At 40.1% G+C, this 19,245-nt stretch overlaps 1 protein-coding gene across 1 annotated transcript; it reads right to left on the bottom strand.

Moving 5' to 3' along the window:
- Window positions 1-1,118: 1,118 nt before the first annotated feature.
- On the bottom strand, window positions 1,119-17,710 carry acsl2 (acyl-CoA synthetase long chain family member 2). The gene is made up of 20 exons (XM_042420635.1): window positions 17,606-17,710; window positions 10,766-11,016; window positions 10,542-10,656; window positions 9,261-9,325; window positions 9,067-9,168; window positions 7,570-7,669; window positions 6,175-6,353; window positions 6,023-6,055; window positions 5,765-5,816; window positions 5,535-5,608; window positions 5,129-5,206; window positions 4,909-5,043; window positions 4,654-4,788; window positions 3,173-3,341; window positions 2,979-3,067; window positions 2,780-2,896; window positions 2,536-2,679; window positions 2,337-2,438; window positions 2,177-2,248; window positions 1,119-2,080 (listed from the first exon to the last, which is right to left on the bottom strand). Exons 2-20 carry the CDS (start codon window positions 11,012-11,014, stop codon window positions 1,940-1,942), a joined length of 2,151 nt encoding a protein of 716 aa, XP_042276569.1. The 5' UTR covers window positions 11,015-11,016; window positions 17,606-17,710; the 3' UTR covers window positions 1,119-1,939.
- Between the last annotated feature and the right edge of the window lie 1,535 nt (window positions 17,711-19,245).

Genomic DNA, 19,245 nt, shown 5'->3' on the forward strand with positions numbered 1-19,245 from the left:
TTGGTAACATCACCTGTGCATAATGTGCCTACACTGTCCTGACTGTGGATGTAACATGAAAACTAACGTGCAGAGTGACATTGTGCCCGAGCAGCGGTGTTGAAAGGTCTACCACTCAGGCTGCGAAGAGAACAAGCAGTTGTTGAAGTGGCATTGCTGTCGAAAACAAAGGCTCGTGCTCCCTCTAGTGGCAAACTTTGATCATGACACCCAAATTTTCTTTTATTGAAACCATCCATCCTTTGTTCTATTGTTGGTGGTTCCGTTTGTCTTTTAGCCAAGAACTTCACACATTGTTGGCACTGTTAGAAAGTCTTGTCTGCGTACGCTCCACACCAGGGTTAGAAGCCAAATTGTTTGGCTTTCCTTCATTTTGGACCAAATCATACTGTTATTGCACTCCTTTGTTTCCACCTTTTTTATCAGGTACTGCCTCATTACAGTATGATGAACACGCTCTGGTTAATGGGGTAAGATGGTAAATGTATGAGTGCTCTTCTGTAATGTCTGAGGTGTCATACCAAGAAGTTGACTATTTATCTATGGCAAACATGTTTTTATTTTGGAGTTAATGAAGCAAATGCTTAGTCGATTGTCTGTCTTTGTGTTCGAATTACATGTTAGTAACTATTCATGAAGGTGTTTTTCTAAATGATTAATGGGGTTTTTTTTAAGTTGTAGTAGTGGTTGATTTTTAACACAAGTGAGTGAGTAATTTAACATTAGAGTGGGTTTTATTTAGGTTTTTTTAATGTATCATCACAACAATCGACAATGTTTTCAGCCGTCATTTCAATGTATAATCAATCATGAAATAAATTATCTGTGAGACTAACAACCAACCACATCTGCATTGTTATTTGATAATTGTAATTACTGTTTCATTTGGGCCTTGATGGGTTTAAGTTTCAGTCTCAATATCGTCTGCAAACAAAGTGAGTGCATGTAAAATGGTAGATTTTTTTTTTTTTAAATACAGAAAATCTATATTTATTTATAGACTGCAATGAATGTTTAAAATTTTATAAATGGGCTTAAAGGTCATACAACTTTACCTACCATGAAAATCCAGAAACAAAACAAGAGGACAATATCTAGAATGAATTCACACAAAATAGTTATCAGCAGCTAATCTTTATTACTGTTAAGTTTTACTTTACTGGAATTAGTCAGTAGTGTCCTTTTAAGAAATCTCACTAGAAGCAATATTTACAGCTCACACAGTTTTTCACATTGTTGCTGGTTGAAATCCTCATTAGTTTTAATGGTTTAACTTCAGTTGAAGGATTATGTTGGTTTAGGAAGCCATTCAGACCCAATTAGAAAAATGCATGATCAATAAGCTTAAAAATAAGGAAGTTTCATGAATACTTACATGTGAAATGAGGACCCATCAACAGTAAAATACAGACCTACAGTTAATGCATGAGCAACAACATCCCAGTACCCAACTTTAACAGTGTCCCTTTAAAAAAAAAAAAATCCTTGCATGGGAAAGAAGAAGGGAATCTTAAAATAAATTTCTAACTAAATTTCTGCACCTTGATTCCTAATAAGTTCTGTGATTCCTATCTTAACAGCTACACAATAATTTATATACCAGTAAAAACCTCAGTGAATCACAACTCTGAATTAGTGATGTGGACAGCAATGAGACTGGAACAAACATCAGAATAATGGTCTTGGTCCCATTAGATGAAATCTTTCATGTGAAGAATTAATATGTATGTGCAAGAGGAGGAACGGGTGGACGTGAATTAAAACTTCTGTGAAGCAAAATACCAATATTCCAAAATATATCCAGGTTTATATTTTGCACAAGGCACTGCTGGACATTTAAGGATTTAATTTTCTTCTCCCAGGTCCCTGTCCCTTCTTATTCCCTTATTGGACACCAGAAAATCTTGGGTGGTGTGTGTGAATTAGTGAACAGAGTCCTTTACATAGCTGTCTTGCTGTACATGGTTTCTATCTGTTCCTGAAAGACTCTGCGGATATCGGCACGTCTACTTTTCAGGGTCGGGGTGAGAAGGCCGTTGGCGACACTGAACGTCTCTGGGTGCAAGTGAAGGTCCTTCACCTAAAAAGGAGGGAAAGGTACAACACAAGAAGTCAGAATTGAACACTTTGTAGCATGCAAATTTATAACAGACAAATGTCAGCAGAGATTCCTCACTTGTTCAAAAGACTTGAGTCCTGCTTCCTTCCCCACAGCTTTCATGTCCTCTAATACTGCATTCTTTACATCCTGTTGGAAGGAAATCAACCCCATCAGTTTTTTGAAGGCATACTGTAACGTGAAAGTAGTAATGCTGCAAAATTAGGATATGACCTACAGGATTCTGGCACAGTTCCTCGTAGGATCCCACAAATCCTCGCTCTTTAGCCCAGTCAACAAACACCTCTGGGTCAGGCACAACTATGCCTATGAGATAAGACTGGTGACATGAAAGACAAGAGTAGTTAAATCGCACCAAAGCAAATGCTGTGAACATAAATCCACTGAGTATGAATCAAATTGTATATGCATGGTACCTGTAAACTATCTCCATGCACAAACACCTGGAGTACAGGAACACAACGCATGTAGACATTTTCTATCTTCTCAGGAGCGATGTACTCTCCCTGGGACAACTTGAAGATGTGCTTCTTCCTGTCAATGATGCGTAACGTTCCATTCTGGTAGAGGAAAAGTTTAAACATACATATTTTCTCACTTGCAGGAAACTAGATATTTATATCTATCACCTTTACACTGATAAGCTTTTTTTCATCTTACTGGAAGCCACTGGCCTACGTCCCCACTGTGCAGCCAGCCGTCGCTGTCCAAGGCTTCAGCTGTCCTATCTGGGTCCCTTAGGTAGCCTCTGAACACGCTGGGGCCTCGGATGCAGATCTAACACAGAAGGAAGGAGTGAGAAGTGTGAGCAGGCAGCACATTGTTTGTATGTTTACATCTGCTTACGTCTTGAGCTCACCTCTCCCTCTCCGTTCTTAGCATAGTACTTCATGTCAGGGATATCGACCAGCTTCACCATGGCGCAGGGCAAAGGAGCGCCAACATGACCTGACAAACACACACAGATCTGAGGTCTAGTGTATCCAACTAAAGGCACTGAAACACACACAAATCATTTGGAGAAAAACTGTTCGGGATCAGATGATGTCTTACCTGCACTCCAGTCACCGGGCATAGAAAACGTGCAGCCCGCGGTGCACTCTGTCTGGCCGTAACCCTCAAAGATCAGACAGCCAAGAGTGGCTCTGAGGAAGGACAGCACAGTGGGGGAGATGGGTGCTGAAGCGGTCAGGGCGAACCGCAGATTACCTCCTAAACTGGCCTGAAACACAAGCAATGCACCCAGATTTGTATGCAATCATACAATCATATTGTGGCTCCAAGCAAAATTCCATTTTAATGGCATTTCCAACCTAGACCATATTTTCCCATCTGTATTGACCACACTGAGCCAAAATCTTTCAGTTGCTTCACCGTTTCTTGCTTCCCCGTGTGCATACTTCTCCAATACACTCCCACACTCCTGGTGCTTTTGGCATTGATTGCTGGAATAGTTGTGCTTCTCTTGTAAAGCTTGGATACAAATTTGTTGACTATTTGCGAGGCTACTTGTCTACATGTACCACTGTGTTAAATACTGTGGAAAACATAAACAGTGACAACTGTAGAGTCCTGGATTAACAGAAAATGTGCCATTAAAGACTGAAAACCAAAAATTTTTTTTTTTTTAATTTCTGAAATGGACACTGGTCCTGTAGATCTTCACTAGAGAACAAAGTGTGTGGATTAGCAACCTACAAATTTTAATGGTCTGTGTGACAGAGTTACTGTTATGTCACTGTGTTCAGAGATATTAGTTCAGCTAAAGATAAAGAGGAATGTTCAAGTGAAGTTACTGAGATTTCCAGGGTGTCAGTGAACATTTGTGTGAGACATGTACCTGTGAATGGCAGAGTTAGGTGTTGTTTTGCCTGCTAGTTATGGGAGTGTGAGTTGGTCTATGTGGAGGTTTCAGAGAGAGGGTAGCTGACGGATAATAGCACAGAAAACTGTTTAACCATTTTTCTTTGTTTTGGCTTTGTAACTAATAAGTTGTTACTGAAGCCAGGTAACATCTTGTAGTCTTATTCTTGAGAGACGCTACAATACAATACTATAATAGTACAATACTAGCAGCTCTGTGAGACTGCATTTCAGCAAAATACTAACATACAACAGTTTTGCAGGTATTACATCATAAACTAAAATTTTGACCTGATGATGGTACAAGATCAAAAGTTATGGGATCACCAAAATCAGTAGGCTTCATCCTCTGGGGACAATGAGTGTTGGTATTATTTGCCAATTCATCTAGCAGATATATTTCACTGAATAAGTGAACAATTTGAGCTGCAGCAGCAGCAGGAACGCTAAAGGAACAGTCAGGGGATCCAAAAGTCATGAGGATACATCCTCTAGGATCAATTGATATCTGTACCAAATTTCATCACTATCATCCAAGTTTTCAAGATATTTCAGTCTGGACTTCAACTGATCAACTGAAATGGATGTAAATTCAACAGAAGTAATGGCTACAATGAAAAATGTGAAAATGTGATCCAAGATGGAAGTAAAATGGTGTTTCAGCAACTGACCTGAATCCTGTTGAACACCAGCTTGTCCCAAAGACTGTTGTTACGTACAACGCCACTGCTGAGCTCCGCCTGCTTCCTCCTCACAGCGTAATGAAGCAAAGCCCGCCGCAGCGGAGAGGTCACTGAGCCCAGGATCTTTATAGAAATTGGTGGAATTGTACAGAAACATAAATGAGGTGAAATAACATAACCGACCCAGAGCCTATGAGGTGCTACATATGACACTAATGACAGGATCTGAATGTGTTCACCAACCTTGTCATAGATGCGATTAAGCAAACGAGGGACAACAGGAAAGAAGGTGGGTTTGAGAGTTTTAATGTCATCCATAAGAAGAGAAATGTCTCCTTGGTAGAATCCTACTCGGGCTCCATGGCAGAACATTGAGACCTGAGACAGAAATAGACTTAATTTAGGGCTTACACACAAACACACACTACCAATAAAAAAAAAGTCTGAGAAGAGGATCAACTACCTGAATCATCCTCTCAAACATATGAGCAAGTGGCAGGTAGGAGATCGACACATCCTCTTGCTGGATCACAAATGAACCCTGAGAGAAACAAGAAATAATAAAATGAGCAAAACACATGGGAGAGATTAAGTTCAGGCAGCAGCATACAGAGAAACCACACAGGCAATCAAACATGCTGTATGGCTTTTTCAACAGCAGTTAGATAGCAGAATCTTTATACAAGGGCAATTAGTTAAAGTACCTCACAGCGACAAGGGCAATCAAACACCCAATTAAATCATACCATTAGACACAGCAGGGAGAGGGACAGTTTGGAGATAGGTGAACAGAGACACAAGCAGATAGGGAGTGACGGTAGCTGTGAGGCTGTTCTCAATTAGACAAGGAGGTGGAAGTGTAGACAGACCTCCAGGATCTTAATGACAGAGGAAGTGTTGGAGGCGATGTTGCCGTGGGTGATCATGGCTCCTTTGGGCTTTCCTGGATAAATAAACAAGACATTATTGCAGTGCCCGGCTCAGCATAGGAAGCTACAGCAGTGCCATAAAGAGAGGTTGTTAGTGGGCACTCAAGGACACTTCTCTAATGATGTGAGTGAAGGATAATTACGCAGAGACTTATGGGATCAGACGGTACCTGTGGTTCCACTGGTGAAGCAAACCACGGCCAGATCCTGAGGCTGGGGCGGCTACAGCAGGCAGCAATAAAATATGAGAATATGACAACGGGCTTCCTCCACTGTTAATTTAAACCCTGTTTACAAGTGCGTGTTAATGATATCTTACGGGACATGAGCAACGATAAAACTGTCATCCCAGTATTTAGAGGGGGATTAGGTATTTACTGAAACCAGTTTGATGCGGTGATGTAGCAGCTGAGAGACAGTAAACTCACCACAGGATCTTTGAGGTTCTGCCTTCCCAGCTCCTAAGATGTGGACAAAGAGGAGTTATTCATAACAGTTTAAATATCACCATCGATGACTCGATTAGAGGGGACGAATTTAAATGAGTCTGCATTATTATAGTGATTTCCACCCTGCTCACCATGAGCTGTGCCAGTTTCAAAACCTCCACCTGGCAATTCTTCGCCCTCTCCACGAAGGCCTCACTGAAATCGTTAAAGAGAACCAGGCAGGAGAGCTTTGGAGTCACGCCTTTCTCCTTGTTCTCCAACAGAGACGCCGCCTTCTCCTCCCGGTCACAGATCACCAGAGAGATCTCCGCTAAAATCCACCAGGACACAAACAGTACATTAACAGTGGTAAGTGAGAAATCAGTGGGTTTCTACTCCACCTTGTGCCAGTTGTAAAACCAGTGAGGCTCGAAGGGCCAACAAATCCGTTTTATTTCAGCCCTCCTTCAAACTAACGACATGAGGGCAGACATTTTTCACGGACATTTAAAAATAAATCAAATTTTAAGACAAAACCAAACGTTTCTCACACTCTTCTAGTGCAGTGATCCAACAATTTGAAGTCACATGACTGTACTTTGGGTCCAAACATCCAAACAGTGGTAGAAAGTAAATAAATACTTATAATTGTGAGGTATTTATACTGTATTTGCCAGTTTTCTTACTAAATACTTCTACACCACTACATTTTTGTGGGAAATGTCTTTTTTAAATCCACTATACTTATTTGACAGCTACAGTTACTTTTCAGATAAAGATTTTACATAAAAACATATAAACTTACAAAGTAACATGCAGTTAAAGATTAAACCAGTGGTTCACAACATTTTAGCTTGTGATTCCTAACAAGAAAACACTGTTTACTTAAGGCTGACTCTTGTCATGTTTCAGATGTTTAAGGAGTTGTATCAAAGACAGATTTCCCCTTTTAACTTCTCAGATGGTTTCATTTAAATAACTGCTCGAGGGCCATAAGAAGTAAAATTATCCAATACTTCAAGTACAAATTTGTGTTGCGCAACTTTTTCCCCTCTTCTTCTCTACCCTATTAACTCACCCCACCCCCATTTTTCTACAGAAGTACTTTTAGCTGATAATACTACTGTAGGATAGTTATGGTAGGATTTTGAAAGCAGGACTTTTACTTGTAACGGCATATCTTTACATTCTTGTATTGTTAGCAAAGTAAATGATGTGAGTACTTATTCTAACATCCAACTGCATCCATCATACTGTGTACCAAATTATCTGCTATATTCTCTTATAAAGTTATAAAGTTTCTTAATTGGAGTTGGAATAAGCACAGAGTTTGATGTATCTCCGACTCTCAAACAGTATTCTGGGAGAAGGCTCACTGTGTTAAGCTCACCACACTGGTCTTGAAGACTTCAGTACAGACTGATTCAAAATGGGAGGTTGGCAAACAGGCCAATAATGACTAAGTTTATATTGTGTGGTGACCTTTTCCGTTAAATAAGTGAAGTTAAAAGTGTTGTGTTGTTATTTCTACATGCAAGTTCTCTCACCCAAGTTGAGTATGTGGACCATCGCCTCCAGCCCCAGTGTGTCATACAGAGGCACCACCGCCATGGAGTAAGTGTAGCAGGCCAGCTCTGAGATAATCCACTGTCACCAGCAGAGGGAGACAGAGCAGCACCGTTACACTCATTTCCAATCTTTGCTCATTTATTTGTTAAGATATTAAAATATTAGAGAGCTACGGACAGGTGACAAATTAAGAGAAAAACTGATACAGGCCTGAATGTTTGACCCTTAAAGTGAGGGGATCTGGTGGCTCTGTTATGCTTTGGGGGGCATTTTACTGGCATGGTTTGGGTCCACTTGTCTCCTTAGAGGGAAGGGTCACTGCAAATCAGTACAAAGTTGTTCTGAATGATCATCTTTATCCTATGATGAAACATTTCTATCCTGATGGGAGTGGTCTCTTCCAGGATGCCCCTTCACAGGGCACGAGGGGTTGACGAGTATGAAAATTATGTGAATCATATGCTATGGCCTTCACAGTCAGCAGATCTCAACGCAATTGAACAGCTATGGAAGATTTTGGACTGACGTGTTAGACAGCGCTCTCCGCTACCATCATCAAAACACGAAATGAGGGAATATCTTTTTGCAGAATGCTGTTCCTCAGCCTTGGCATTGATTTTACAAGTCTCTGAACTCTTCTGGAGGGATGAACACCATTCTTGGTTGAGATGTGGTGACTGCGAAGGCCTTAGCATACGATTCACATCATTTTCATACTCATCAAACCATTCAGTGACCCTTCGTGCCCTGTGAATTGGGGCATTGTCATCCTGGAAGAGACCACTCCCATCAGGATAGAAATGTTTCATCATAGGATAAAACTGATGACTCAGAACAACTTTGTACTGATTTGCAGTGACCCTTCCCTCTAAGGACACAAGTGGACCCAAACCATGCCAGCAAAATGCCCCCCAAAGCATAACAGAGCCACCAGATCCCCTCACTGTAGGGGTCAAGCATTCAGGCCTGTGCTGGTTTTTCCATTAATTTATCATCCATCTGTATATGTATTATCATCAACAACAATGCATTTCAGGTTTACAAAACCGCATTCAAAATTTAAAGAAGCACCACTAAATTAGTGGATTATGTTGAAGCCAAGCTACAGGCTCTGATAGAGTCTACACAGGAAAATGGTTTTGCCTGACAGATATATTAAAAAATGAGTTTGGGAGCAGACATGCTCCAATATTAGCTGCCCTGGAGACCCACATTCACCAACAGCACTTTGCCCTCAATAAGTATGAAGGCAAGCACAATTTGAGGACAGACAGACAAAAATATATTTTATATTTTCATTTTCAAACTTCGTAGAAAGAAATATGATCCTGAGGAGTCACTCATAAACCTATGCAGGGATGTGTGGGTATAAGAGTATATTACCAGTAAGTTCTACCTACTAGTGTCTTGAAAAATATCTTCAAAAGATTTAGGGTGGAAATAAATCACACTACAAGTCAGGGATGAGTGCATACCTCTGGTCTGTTTTGTGCAAATATCCCAACAAACTGCTCCGGTGTCGGTTGGCAGCCTTTGGCCAGCAGCCCACAGCCCAGCACCTGCGCCTGTTCAGCCACCTGAAGGATCGGTGAACAAATAGCAGTGAAGAACAGATTATACCGAAGTGCTATTGAGGACTAGAGGATCAAAACATAACAATGTGTCAGACCTCAGTGTAGGAGATCCACTCGTAGGGCTGCCCCGGCTTCCTGAATCCAAGACAAGGGCCATTTCCTGAAGGGCGCAAAACAGTTGTGTCACATCAGTTCAAACATCCATTTATTGTACGACACCTCTGATATTTATATTTTTGCTTGAACTAGGGACTTAATATCTTCAATATCAAAGCTCTGCTCATGACCCAATTCAAGCAAGAGTTGTCATCTGTCATATTTAAAGTTGCAATACATAACATTCATCCACTGGATGTCACACTATAGCACCAACATCTCAGACCAAAACAAGTGTGTGAGTCAATCAAGTTGGGAAAAAAAAAACCCAACTCAGATCAAACTGTCAAACCAGGCAGTGCTGATCAAATATGGATCAAGATTCTTTTCCTACGTTGCCTATTTCTCACCTCAAATGTTTTCAGAAAAATATTTAAGTGTACTGTTTAGCTGTAGTTTGAGAAAGTTTATGACACAACTGCCATCTTGGAAATGGGCATGGAGGGCACTGACATGCACGCATGGCCGGTGCGGATACCAGAACAAAGAACACAGAAGCTCAGATAACAACACACACAGAGGGAGTGTGACTTCATCCACTGCTCAGGTATCCATTACTCCACTACATCTTTAGATAGCAAATATGCTGTATGCTGACATCCAGTGAAGCTGAATGTCATTTATTGGACCTTTAAAATCATCTAACTGATAAAACAAGAAACAAGAACAATACTTTGTCATTTACAATGTTCAAGTGAAATTATGATGAATAATGTTGTAAAGAATAATGACAAGAAGCAAATGTTAATTGCTTATGGTTATTAATTACGGTTATAAAACATATTTTATGTAGATTTCAATGTCGTTAACATAAATTTATTTAAAATATGAGTTTGGGTATGATGATGCATATATAAATGACTGCCTGTTTTGTCCAGAAAAAAGCAGCTTTTCTTTTTGTACCTTGACTATTGTGTGTTTCTGTGTTCTTCCCCAGTTAAGTTTGAGAGCCTTTCATAAGATTTAAGGGCATTAAGGTTTGTTTCTAACCACAGAAAATCATGTAATCTTTTATCATCTTTCATTCATTCATCTTTTATCTGTTTTATTAAGACATGAAAGCAAACATAGGCAGACTTATGAAGTTTTTACAGAGCAGCAGGAAACTGGATTTATTTATTCAATTAAAAACTTTTGTTCCTGTTCTTTGATATGACTATATAGTAAAATCTGGGATAAAGACAAATTAAATGTGTTGTGCCTATGTCCTGTGTCATCACCTGCGATCTTCAGGCCTCTCTGGAACATGTCATAGGCTGTCTTGGTGTCATCATAGTAAAACTCCAGCAGTGAGTCATCGTTAAGGAGAGCAGATCGCCTGCAGCTGGGATCTCCCTACAAAAGAAGCATTACATTAATACATCTTTAAAAAGCACCCCTATGTTTATAACAAATCTCATGTGCACGAGTCAAAACATCATGATGCCAACAGCAATTCACTCACGTTCACAGCTACGGACTGGGCTTGTAGATCACAGGGAGGACGCATGGGTCGAGGACGGGTCACCAGCCAATATGCAGTGAGGGAGGCGAGGGCTCCTAAACCCAGCAGAGAAGAGGGAGACAGAGACAAGGAGGACAGGGAGAAGGAGGACAGAGGCAGAGACGGCAGAAGACTCCAGAGGTCGTCTGATTCGGACACTTTGAGTCCCGTGCTGGAACGAAGTGATCGTATCCACTCCTGGAAATGCATATCTGAGAGAGGACAACAGAGAGGAGAGAAAGAAGAAGAAAAAAAAAGCAGTGAAATTGAAGGAAATAATATGATGAATTCACGTCTCACAAGTTTCATTGTGCTGCACTAAAAGAAATTCAACATCTCCTGCAAGAAGCATCAAACCGTAAACATGCAGAATACTGAGGCTGAAAGATTCAGTGTCCTTTCAAATAAGTTTTAAAAATGCAGTTTTCTTTCAAAAGAATTTTTAATACCTTTTTAAATGGGTATTTAGTTTGTTTTTACTTATTTTACTTTACATTTACCTGTTGTTTATCTGATGTAATAATTGTTTCATTAATAATTAATTTGTCTTTTTTCATTAAATTGGTTAATTGTTTGATCTGTCATTTGTCCATAAATAGTGAAAAATGCCCAAGTTGACATCTTCAAATGGCTTGTTTTTCTCCAACCAACAGTCCAAAACCCAGAAACTTTCAATTTACGAGAACATAAAAACAGAAACGCAGCAAATCCTCACGTTTGAAGATGAAGCCAGTGAATGCTTAAAGATCCCCTCCAGACATGTTTTAAGATGTATATAAAATATTCAACTTTGAATAATGATATGATTTTGCCACAAAAAAGTTCAATTATCTCATTAAAATCCTTAAAAATACGTCTTCTCCTTCTACCTTGTTAAAAAATTCAGAATCTATGAATATGAGCTAGGAGTATGCATGCACATCCAAGCTGAAGAGGGCAGGTGCTGGGCTGAAAGTGAGCAAATATCGAAATAAACTTATACACAGCTCACACACTGCAGAGCTCCAATGTCCACTTATAATTTAAAATAAATTATAAGTTATATATATATATGTGTGTGTGTGTGTGTGTATAAAGTTATGAGTATGCAAATATTTTTCATCTCAAAAGTTTAACTGCTAGACACAAGATGTCTCCTACTTCACTGTTAAGTCCATTCTCTGGAGGCTTCATGTTTCCACATCACACTTGTGTAAGTCGCACACTGGACCACGACTGGCTCCAAACTAGTTGTGATGTCAGAAATCATGCTCGTAGGTACCCGCCTTAAACTCTAAATTTTCGGCGAGCACAGAGAAACTTTCCACTTTGAGCAGATGAATGTGAAAACAGCCTTCATCATTCTGCACAGTGAAGCTCAAATATTCAGCTGAAAGAACAAGAAGAAAACTGATTTTTGAGTGGAGGAGGGAATGCTATCAATCATTTCAGCACTAAGACCAAGAAGCAGTGCTGGTTCAATACATTTAAAAAGGGAGATTTGTAGAGATGCACCGATATTGATACTGATATTGGATATCGATCTGATGCTGACTCAAATAGTTGGATCAGGTATCAGTGATAATGGGACAATCTTGTATCGGATACCGTTATTTTAATAAATAATAATTCAGTAAATTTATATCTGTATGTATTTATTTGTTGCAGTTTGTTTTACAAAGTTAGGAAAGCAATGTTTAAGTCAAGCCTGATTTTGCCTCACACATAACAGAATGAGATGATGACTCAGCCGATACCCAAAGCCCAGGTATCGGTATTGGGACTGAAAAAGTTGGATTGGTGCATCCCTAGAGATTTCACTACAAGTTATTTAAAAGGTGAATGCATTTTTTAGGACTTCTGTTCAATAAAATGAACTTAAATAAAATAAAATAAATAAATAAAATGAATCATATTCCCACTGGTTCTGTACTAGAAAATCAAAACTAAGTTTCCGATGATTTTTGCAAGTTATTACATTTGTATTTCTAATTTCCAGTGATTGGACTCTCCTATAGTAAACCACTCTTTACATTACACTACAAATGATCTTAAAATAAGAATAAATATAATTAAAAACATCATTCCACTGGTGAAACTGTCGAATACCAGACTGAAGGAGTCTGGTTAAAAGGCTGAGCCACACTGGGCCACAGGCTTGGCACCGCACACAGAGAGAAGAAGAGAAGAAAAGGCCTGAGCTGCATACAGGAGGGGTGGGGGGGTAGGGGGAGACACCAGGAAGTAATATTGATTGGCTTAACAGAAACAGCCACCGGGGTTACTCTCAGTCATGTTGTGCCACTCTTTTATCCAACAAGGACAGAGTCTCAGGGTGCGTACAGTAGCGGGGGGCTGGTTGGTGAGATAGGATGAGGGGGAGGAACGGCCTGACAGCTCCGAGCCTATAAGTCCTCCCCCATCATTCCCTGCCAGAGACTTTATTGTTCATATCAAAACTGAATGAAAGAGGGAGAAACAGAGACCTCAAAAACAACCTTTGACAATCTTCACACACACACACACGCTGCAAAACTACAATTCTCCCTAAAACTGCTCATTTCAGCCCCTCCGACATACCACTTCATCTTCCACCAGGCAAGGTATTCACCTCACTGAATAAATCTCTCCTTTCCCACATCCACTCCCCTCCCCGCACACCCCTCAACCTCTCACCCACTTTCTCCCCCTGTACCCAATCAGAGAAGGAGGGGGGAAAAGAGTGATATCATCCCCCCTCCCCTCTTTTTAACCAGACTGATCCTGCATGGGCAAAGCGATGCCACACTCGTCCTCGGTGGATTTATAATCTACTCCAAGCATCAATTTATGTGAACTAAAGCTGCTCAGTTGTCACTTAACACCTGCTGAAGTAACAGAGCAGATGGCGAACCCCTTGAGCCCTTTCACTTGGTAAATAAATAGGAAAACAACAGGGTTTATGAAATCTGACACATCAAAAAAAAAAAAAAAAAAAAAAAAAAATGACAGTTCACTGCGAAGAGAACTTCCTGTAGCCCCTTTCTGTCTCTCCACCGCTCCCTCCTCTCTCACTCCCATTCATAATGGCTATTGTCAAGGCTCAGACAGGGACCATTGTGCTCCCAGCTTTTACTCCCTGGAAGACATGAGACAAAAGAAATAGCAGACACATGTGAAAATATACTGAAGGAAACAGTTGCCAAACAAAAATGCAGCTTCACAGCCTGTGCCAGTCCCTGCTGGGACAGAAAAACCCGACTGTTTTGATGCTTCGCACCTGAATATACATTCTGAGGACTGATTGCATGGCAGGGCACAAAGACGTGTTTGTAAGTGGTCACACATCATCAGGAGGCGTGACATTTGGACAATAATGGTGGGTTAAATGTACATGTGCTGCAAATTATGTTTGATGAACAACAAAATGAGGTAAATATGGAAATACATGGACATCCTTCTATGGAGCGTGTGTACAAAAAAAATGCTATAAAACAGCAGAATGCAGTTTCACAAGAGGGATGGCAGGCATGTAACGGATAGCCTGAAGCAGTCTGCATGTCTGTGCACATTGACTCCTGCTGACAAGTAGAGACAGAGCTGAGAGCACAGAAGACATTTAGAGCTACAGTATACTGTGTGACAAAAACAAGACAGCAGCAGCACAGTGTGAGAAACGTACAAAAACAGAAACCAGAAACTGGTTTTGAGAAAGATCATGTAATCAATGAGAGCGATAACTTTTATTAATCGTTTGCCACATTTTGGTGCACTAACATGCAATGAGTCTCGAAGACAGTGAATAAACACACATGAAACATTAATTCAAGTGTTTAAAATTGAACTTTAAAAGTATCAATAGTAAGATAACATTAGGAGAACTACAGAGGCTTACATATAGAGTTTTATTGTCAATTGAGATGCAAGTTTAGGTTAATAGGTGCAAAAGTAGCTCCATAATAGGCTTTAGGTATGTTTTTGGTGCAGTAAGACAGAGTGTCTTTTGGCAACATCACCAACACAGTGAGGAAAAGCCTCTTCTTTTAAACAAATAAGGAGCCAGTGCAGAGAGTGTAAATGTAGAGAGATGTGAACCTTTCTTTCTCCATTAAAAATTCTGAAAGCACCACTCTGTTGAAGTTGTTAATTATTTTAAAGTAGTTTTGGTCAAACCAGAGAGCATGAAAAAAAAAACTGAAATGAAAGGCCGCTTTTAATAAATGCATGCAGAGAATATGTCGGTCACAGGAAGATGGAAAAAGGACTGACCTTTATGGTGTTTTTGCTATCTCCCTGTTAAATGGTATTTAAAATATGCGTTGGGTATTCTACTAGTGCACAATTTGTGGGGTTTTTTTGCATTTTCAGTGATGATCAAAAGCAAAATATGCCTCTGAATAACATGAAGAGTGAGGAGAGGCTCTGTACAGTAGTTTACAGAGCTTCTGTGGTGATGAGAGCAATGCTGGGGAATGCTTCCCCCTGACCCAGAAAACTACAGGAGGTGACACGAAAAGGGAGGGGGAGAGGTTTTAGAGAGAGAGGCGACAACATTTTGTACTAGCAGACCAGCAGTAGCAGCAGCAATGAACTCTGCACACTTTCCATGTGCCCAGAGACGTGAATGGTCTGATCGAGGGGAGACGAGGAGAGAGTTACAGGGGTGACACGTGAGGCCGGCCGGGCAGCGGGGGGAATGAGCAAAAGAGAAAGAATGAAACGCACGGATGTTTTCCGGCTGTGATTCCCAAATGAAGCGTGAAGAACACAGACACACACTTGGTCACAATGAAGTTTTTCTTGTTCAAGCGTAAAAGAGAATGACCACGTATCCGGCACATTAAAAAAAAAACACCTTCATTTTCCACAGGATGCTCACAAGTCTCCCACTGTCTCACATTCACTTGAAACCACAGACAAAGCAACATTTGTGCAGTTTTTCTCCAGACTAAGGTTTTCAGTTTCATGTATTAAAGCATCCGGTTCAAACATCAATGAGAAATGGTAATCCTCCCCATTTAGCCTTTCTGGCAACACATCTCTTTGGAAACTTTTGAATCGGAGAGTGTTTTTGTGCATCAGGGCAGATCAGCTGGCCTTCAGCTGCCATACTGTACGCTATAACTATCAAACACTCACAGCGGATAGCAGAGAGCTGGCTTCGGGCCATGTGAACAACTTCAGACATGTTGCATTGCATTGCCCAGAATATCTAGACATGCAGGTTACAATACAACTCCCATACAAAATAAAACAACAGACAAAGCAGACACAGGATGAGGATATGGACCGCAGGAGTGTGATCTGACGCAAGAATGTCAGAAAACTTACAGTTCATGACTGAAACACTTTCCAACCATAGTAATTATCCCCAGTCTGGAACAGGGACAAAAATACCAGTGCTGTGGTACAACTTGACAGCTAAACATAAGTATACCCCTTTTCTTGTAAAGAATTTGGAAGTAGACTGCAAAGAATACCAGATTGAAACTATAAGTCACTACATGATGAAGTTATAATGTATCACAGTTGTAGAAAAGCCTGAAAAAGCGCAAAAAGTCTGATATGTATTATTAATAAGAAACACTTCATGTTTTGAAAGCAGCAGTACTAGGAGGTGTTTCATAGAACCAGATTACCAGTTAAACCAGGCTTATTCAAGAAATTCTGTCTCATAAAAGGAGGTTTAAATAAGTCTGACATAAGTTGCTATGGAAACACATCCCTGCAGACTAGACTAACTAATCGTGGTTAAGCTAGTTTTCATAAAACCCTCGCTCATGTCTTTTTCGGTTTTGTGAATCTGCCGCACAGTATTCAACTGAACACATATGTGCTTTAAAATGCACTGCAGTTCAAATGAAGCAAATAACTGACTGCATCATATTTAACATTTTCACCATTTGCTCTGTCTTTAAACATCACCGGAATAAAAGTAAAGAAACAGACACTCAGAAATCAGTATATTAAAATACCAAAAGGGCAAACAGTGAATAAATCTAAGGGTGTTTGAACAGTAGCTCCACCATATGCAAGTCACTTGTATAAACCCAGCAGCACTGTCCAAGTTTCAAGGAAAATCATTTCATTTTCTTACTATAAAATAAATTACCTCACTGGTGTCCTATCGAGTCAATTAAAGTGATTTAAATACCATGTTCCATCTCACACATCCTGTGCAATCAACATTTTGACATATATGATACAAAGACATTTCACATTTCTCACCCACAACAACATGATCACAAACTGTTCCAGTGAACTGAACTAACACAGGTGTTCAAAGTCATCTCTCCTTTGCTTCTGCAGTTTTTGGTTCATTTTTGAAGTTATATTTTATTCTCAGTGTTATGTAAAATGATGCTTTGTGGCTATGAACATGGCCCTTGTCTGTGTTCTTCACTGTGAATTCATCTAGGATGAGGTCTGCGTTTCAAAGTCAGATCTGACTTGAATTAGTCTAACTTTATAGATAACAGATGAATTAATCCTGCTTCACTTCGTCTCACTCAAGACAAGCGGCTGTTTTTTCTGGAACTCCCCGCAGATGCCGCAGTGAAGTCTGGATCTCTTCACTATATCATTTGAAATCTTCGGTTCAGTTCCAGGATGAAACTTTTTAAACTTCATGCAACAGTTTCTTAGGAAGTTGATTCATCTGCTCATGACTCCGATGACTAATTTATACAAACAAAGTCAGAGCTCAGCAGCCTGGAGACTGTGCGGACTGCAGGCAAACTCTTCTTACTTTTACAAAGAAGCCTTAGCTTCGTGGTTTCGCTGTGTTTCTGTAAAACGATTACAAACAAACAAACAAACAAACAAGGTCCACACGGAACTTACCTAAGTAAACCGCAGGCCTCCACTCTTTCTCTCAGATTGCGCTCCCAAATTATCTCAGAGTATCCATCGAGCTCTGCCCGCGCGTCAAGTTACAGATGATAGAAAAGTGTTTCCGGTGTTTCACCGTATTTAGTGACCCTCCAGAGTCTGAGACCTGCAGTGCTGGAAGAAGTACTCAGATCCTAAACTTAAGTAAAAGTATCAATACCACAATGTAAAAATGCTTCATTACCAGTAAAACATCCTGCATTTAAAATCCCAAAAAGTACTACTTTTCCAGAAAATGCAAAATTAGTACTTTAGTACTTTAAGTAAATTTAGCCACTAATACTTCTGTACTTTTACTTAAGTTGGATTTTAAATGCAGGATTTTAAAAGTATTTTTACATTGTGGTATTGATACTTTTATTTAAAGCAGTGGTTCTCAAACTTTTTCACGTCAAGGACCTAAATTGACACAAATTAGACCACGGACCCCCATCTGATAAGATTTTTGCTTTTTTCTTACAGACAGTGTATGAGACCCATGACCAAAATAATTATACATTCTGTCATTGTGTTACTTATGGATGGAATTATAGTGAAAATAAATTATTCCCCTTTTTGCTGGGGACCCCCTGGAACCTTCTCAAGGACCCCTTGGGGTCCCTGGACCCCACTTTGACAACTACTGACTTAGAGGACCAGTGTGTAGGATTTAGTGGCATCTAGCGGTGAGGTGGAAGACTCCAACCATCCGAATACCCCCCGACCCCACCCCTTTCAAGGAGAAGGGTCTGTCTTCGTCTTCAGTCGCGCAGACCTACACAACACACCCCTTTTACTACATAACACGCCCACTTTACGACACCCCTAAACTTAACCATTTCACTGCTCATACTTAAACCTAACCAAGTGGGTGTGTCATGTAGTAAAGTGGGTGTGTCGTGTAGATACTGTGAGTCTGCAGATACACCTACTTGCTTACAGGTGTGTAGAAACTTGCGAATAACGCGAAAGACCCTCTCTAGAGCCAGTGTTTGGTTTGTCTGTTCTGGGCTACTGTAGAAACATGGCGGTGCAACATGGCAGGCTCTGTGGAAGAGAACCTGCTCCTTATGTAGATATAAAGGGATCATTCTAAGGTAACAAAAACACGATTCTTATTTTCAGGTGATTATACACTAATTAAAACATACTTATGAATATTATATTCCATTTCTGCCAAGTCTGTTCTACTAGATGCCACTAAATTCTACACACTGGTCCTTTAATTAAAGGCTCTGAGTACTTCTTCCAATACTGCAAGTCACAGAGTCTGATGGGTCACCAAATACAGTGTAACACTGGTCACACATTTCAAGATAAAAGCCAGGTGAATGCAAGCGCAAAAGTTTGACAATTATTAGAGGATAATAATAGCCTGACAGATAAGTTAAAATATTATCTAAATTGATTATTTTTACTCCACTCTGCCAAATTCAGTGTCAAAAAAAGCAAGTTTGACAGATTGATGACACAAACTGGCAGAGAGACCGGTTCAGTCAAAGCCTTATATAGAATAGATAAAATTGAAAATTCTACGGAAATCAGGGGTGTTTTCCTCTCCTATATACCTGTCACTAAAGCATCTTCTCATCAGGATACCATCACAATAATCT

Source organism: Thunnus maccoyii, chromosome 9, assembly GCF_910596095.1.
Source record: "Thunnus maccoyii chromosome 9, fThuMac1.1, whole genome shotgun sequence".
Taxonomy (NCBI): Eukaryota; Metazoa; Chordata; class Actinopteri; order Scombriformes; family Scombridae; genus Thunnus; species Thunnus maccoyii.

Coding starts and splice junctions, on each gene's coding strand:
- acsl2 (XM_042420635.1), bottom strand. CDS start 11,014: ATGCATTTCCAGGAGTGGATACGATCACTTCGTTCCAGCACGGGACTC. Junction 7,670..9,066: donor TTGCACAAAACAGACCAGAG/GTATGCACTCAT, acceptor TGCTGGTGACAG/TGGATTATCTCAGAGCTGGC. Junction 2,680..2,779: donor ACGTAGGCCAGTGGCTTCCA/GTAAGATGAAAA, acceptor TTCCTCTACCAG/AATGGAACGTTACGCATCAT.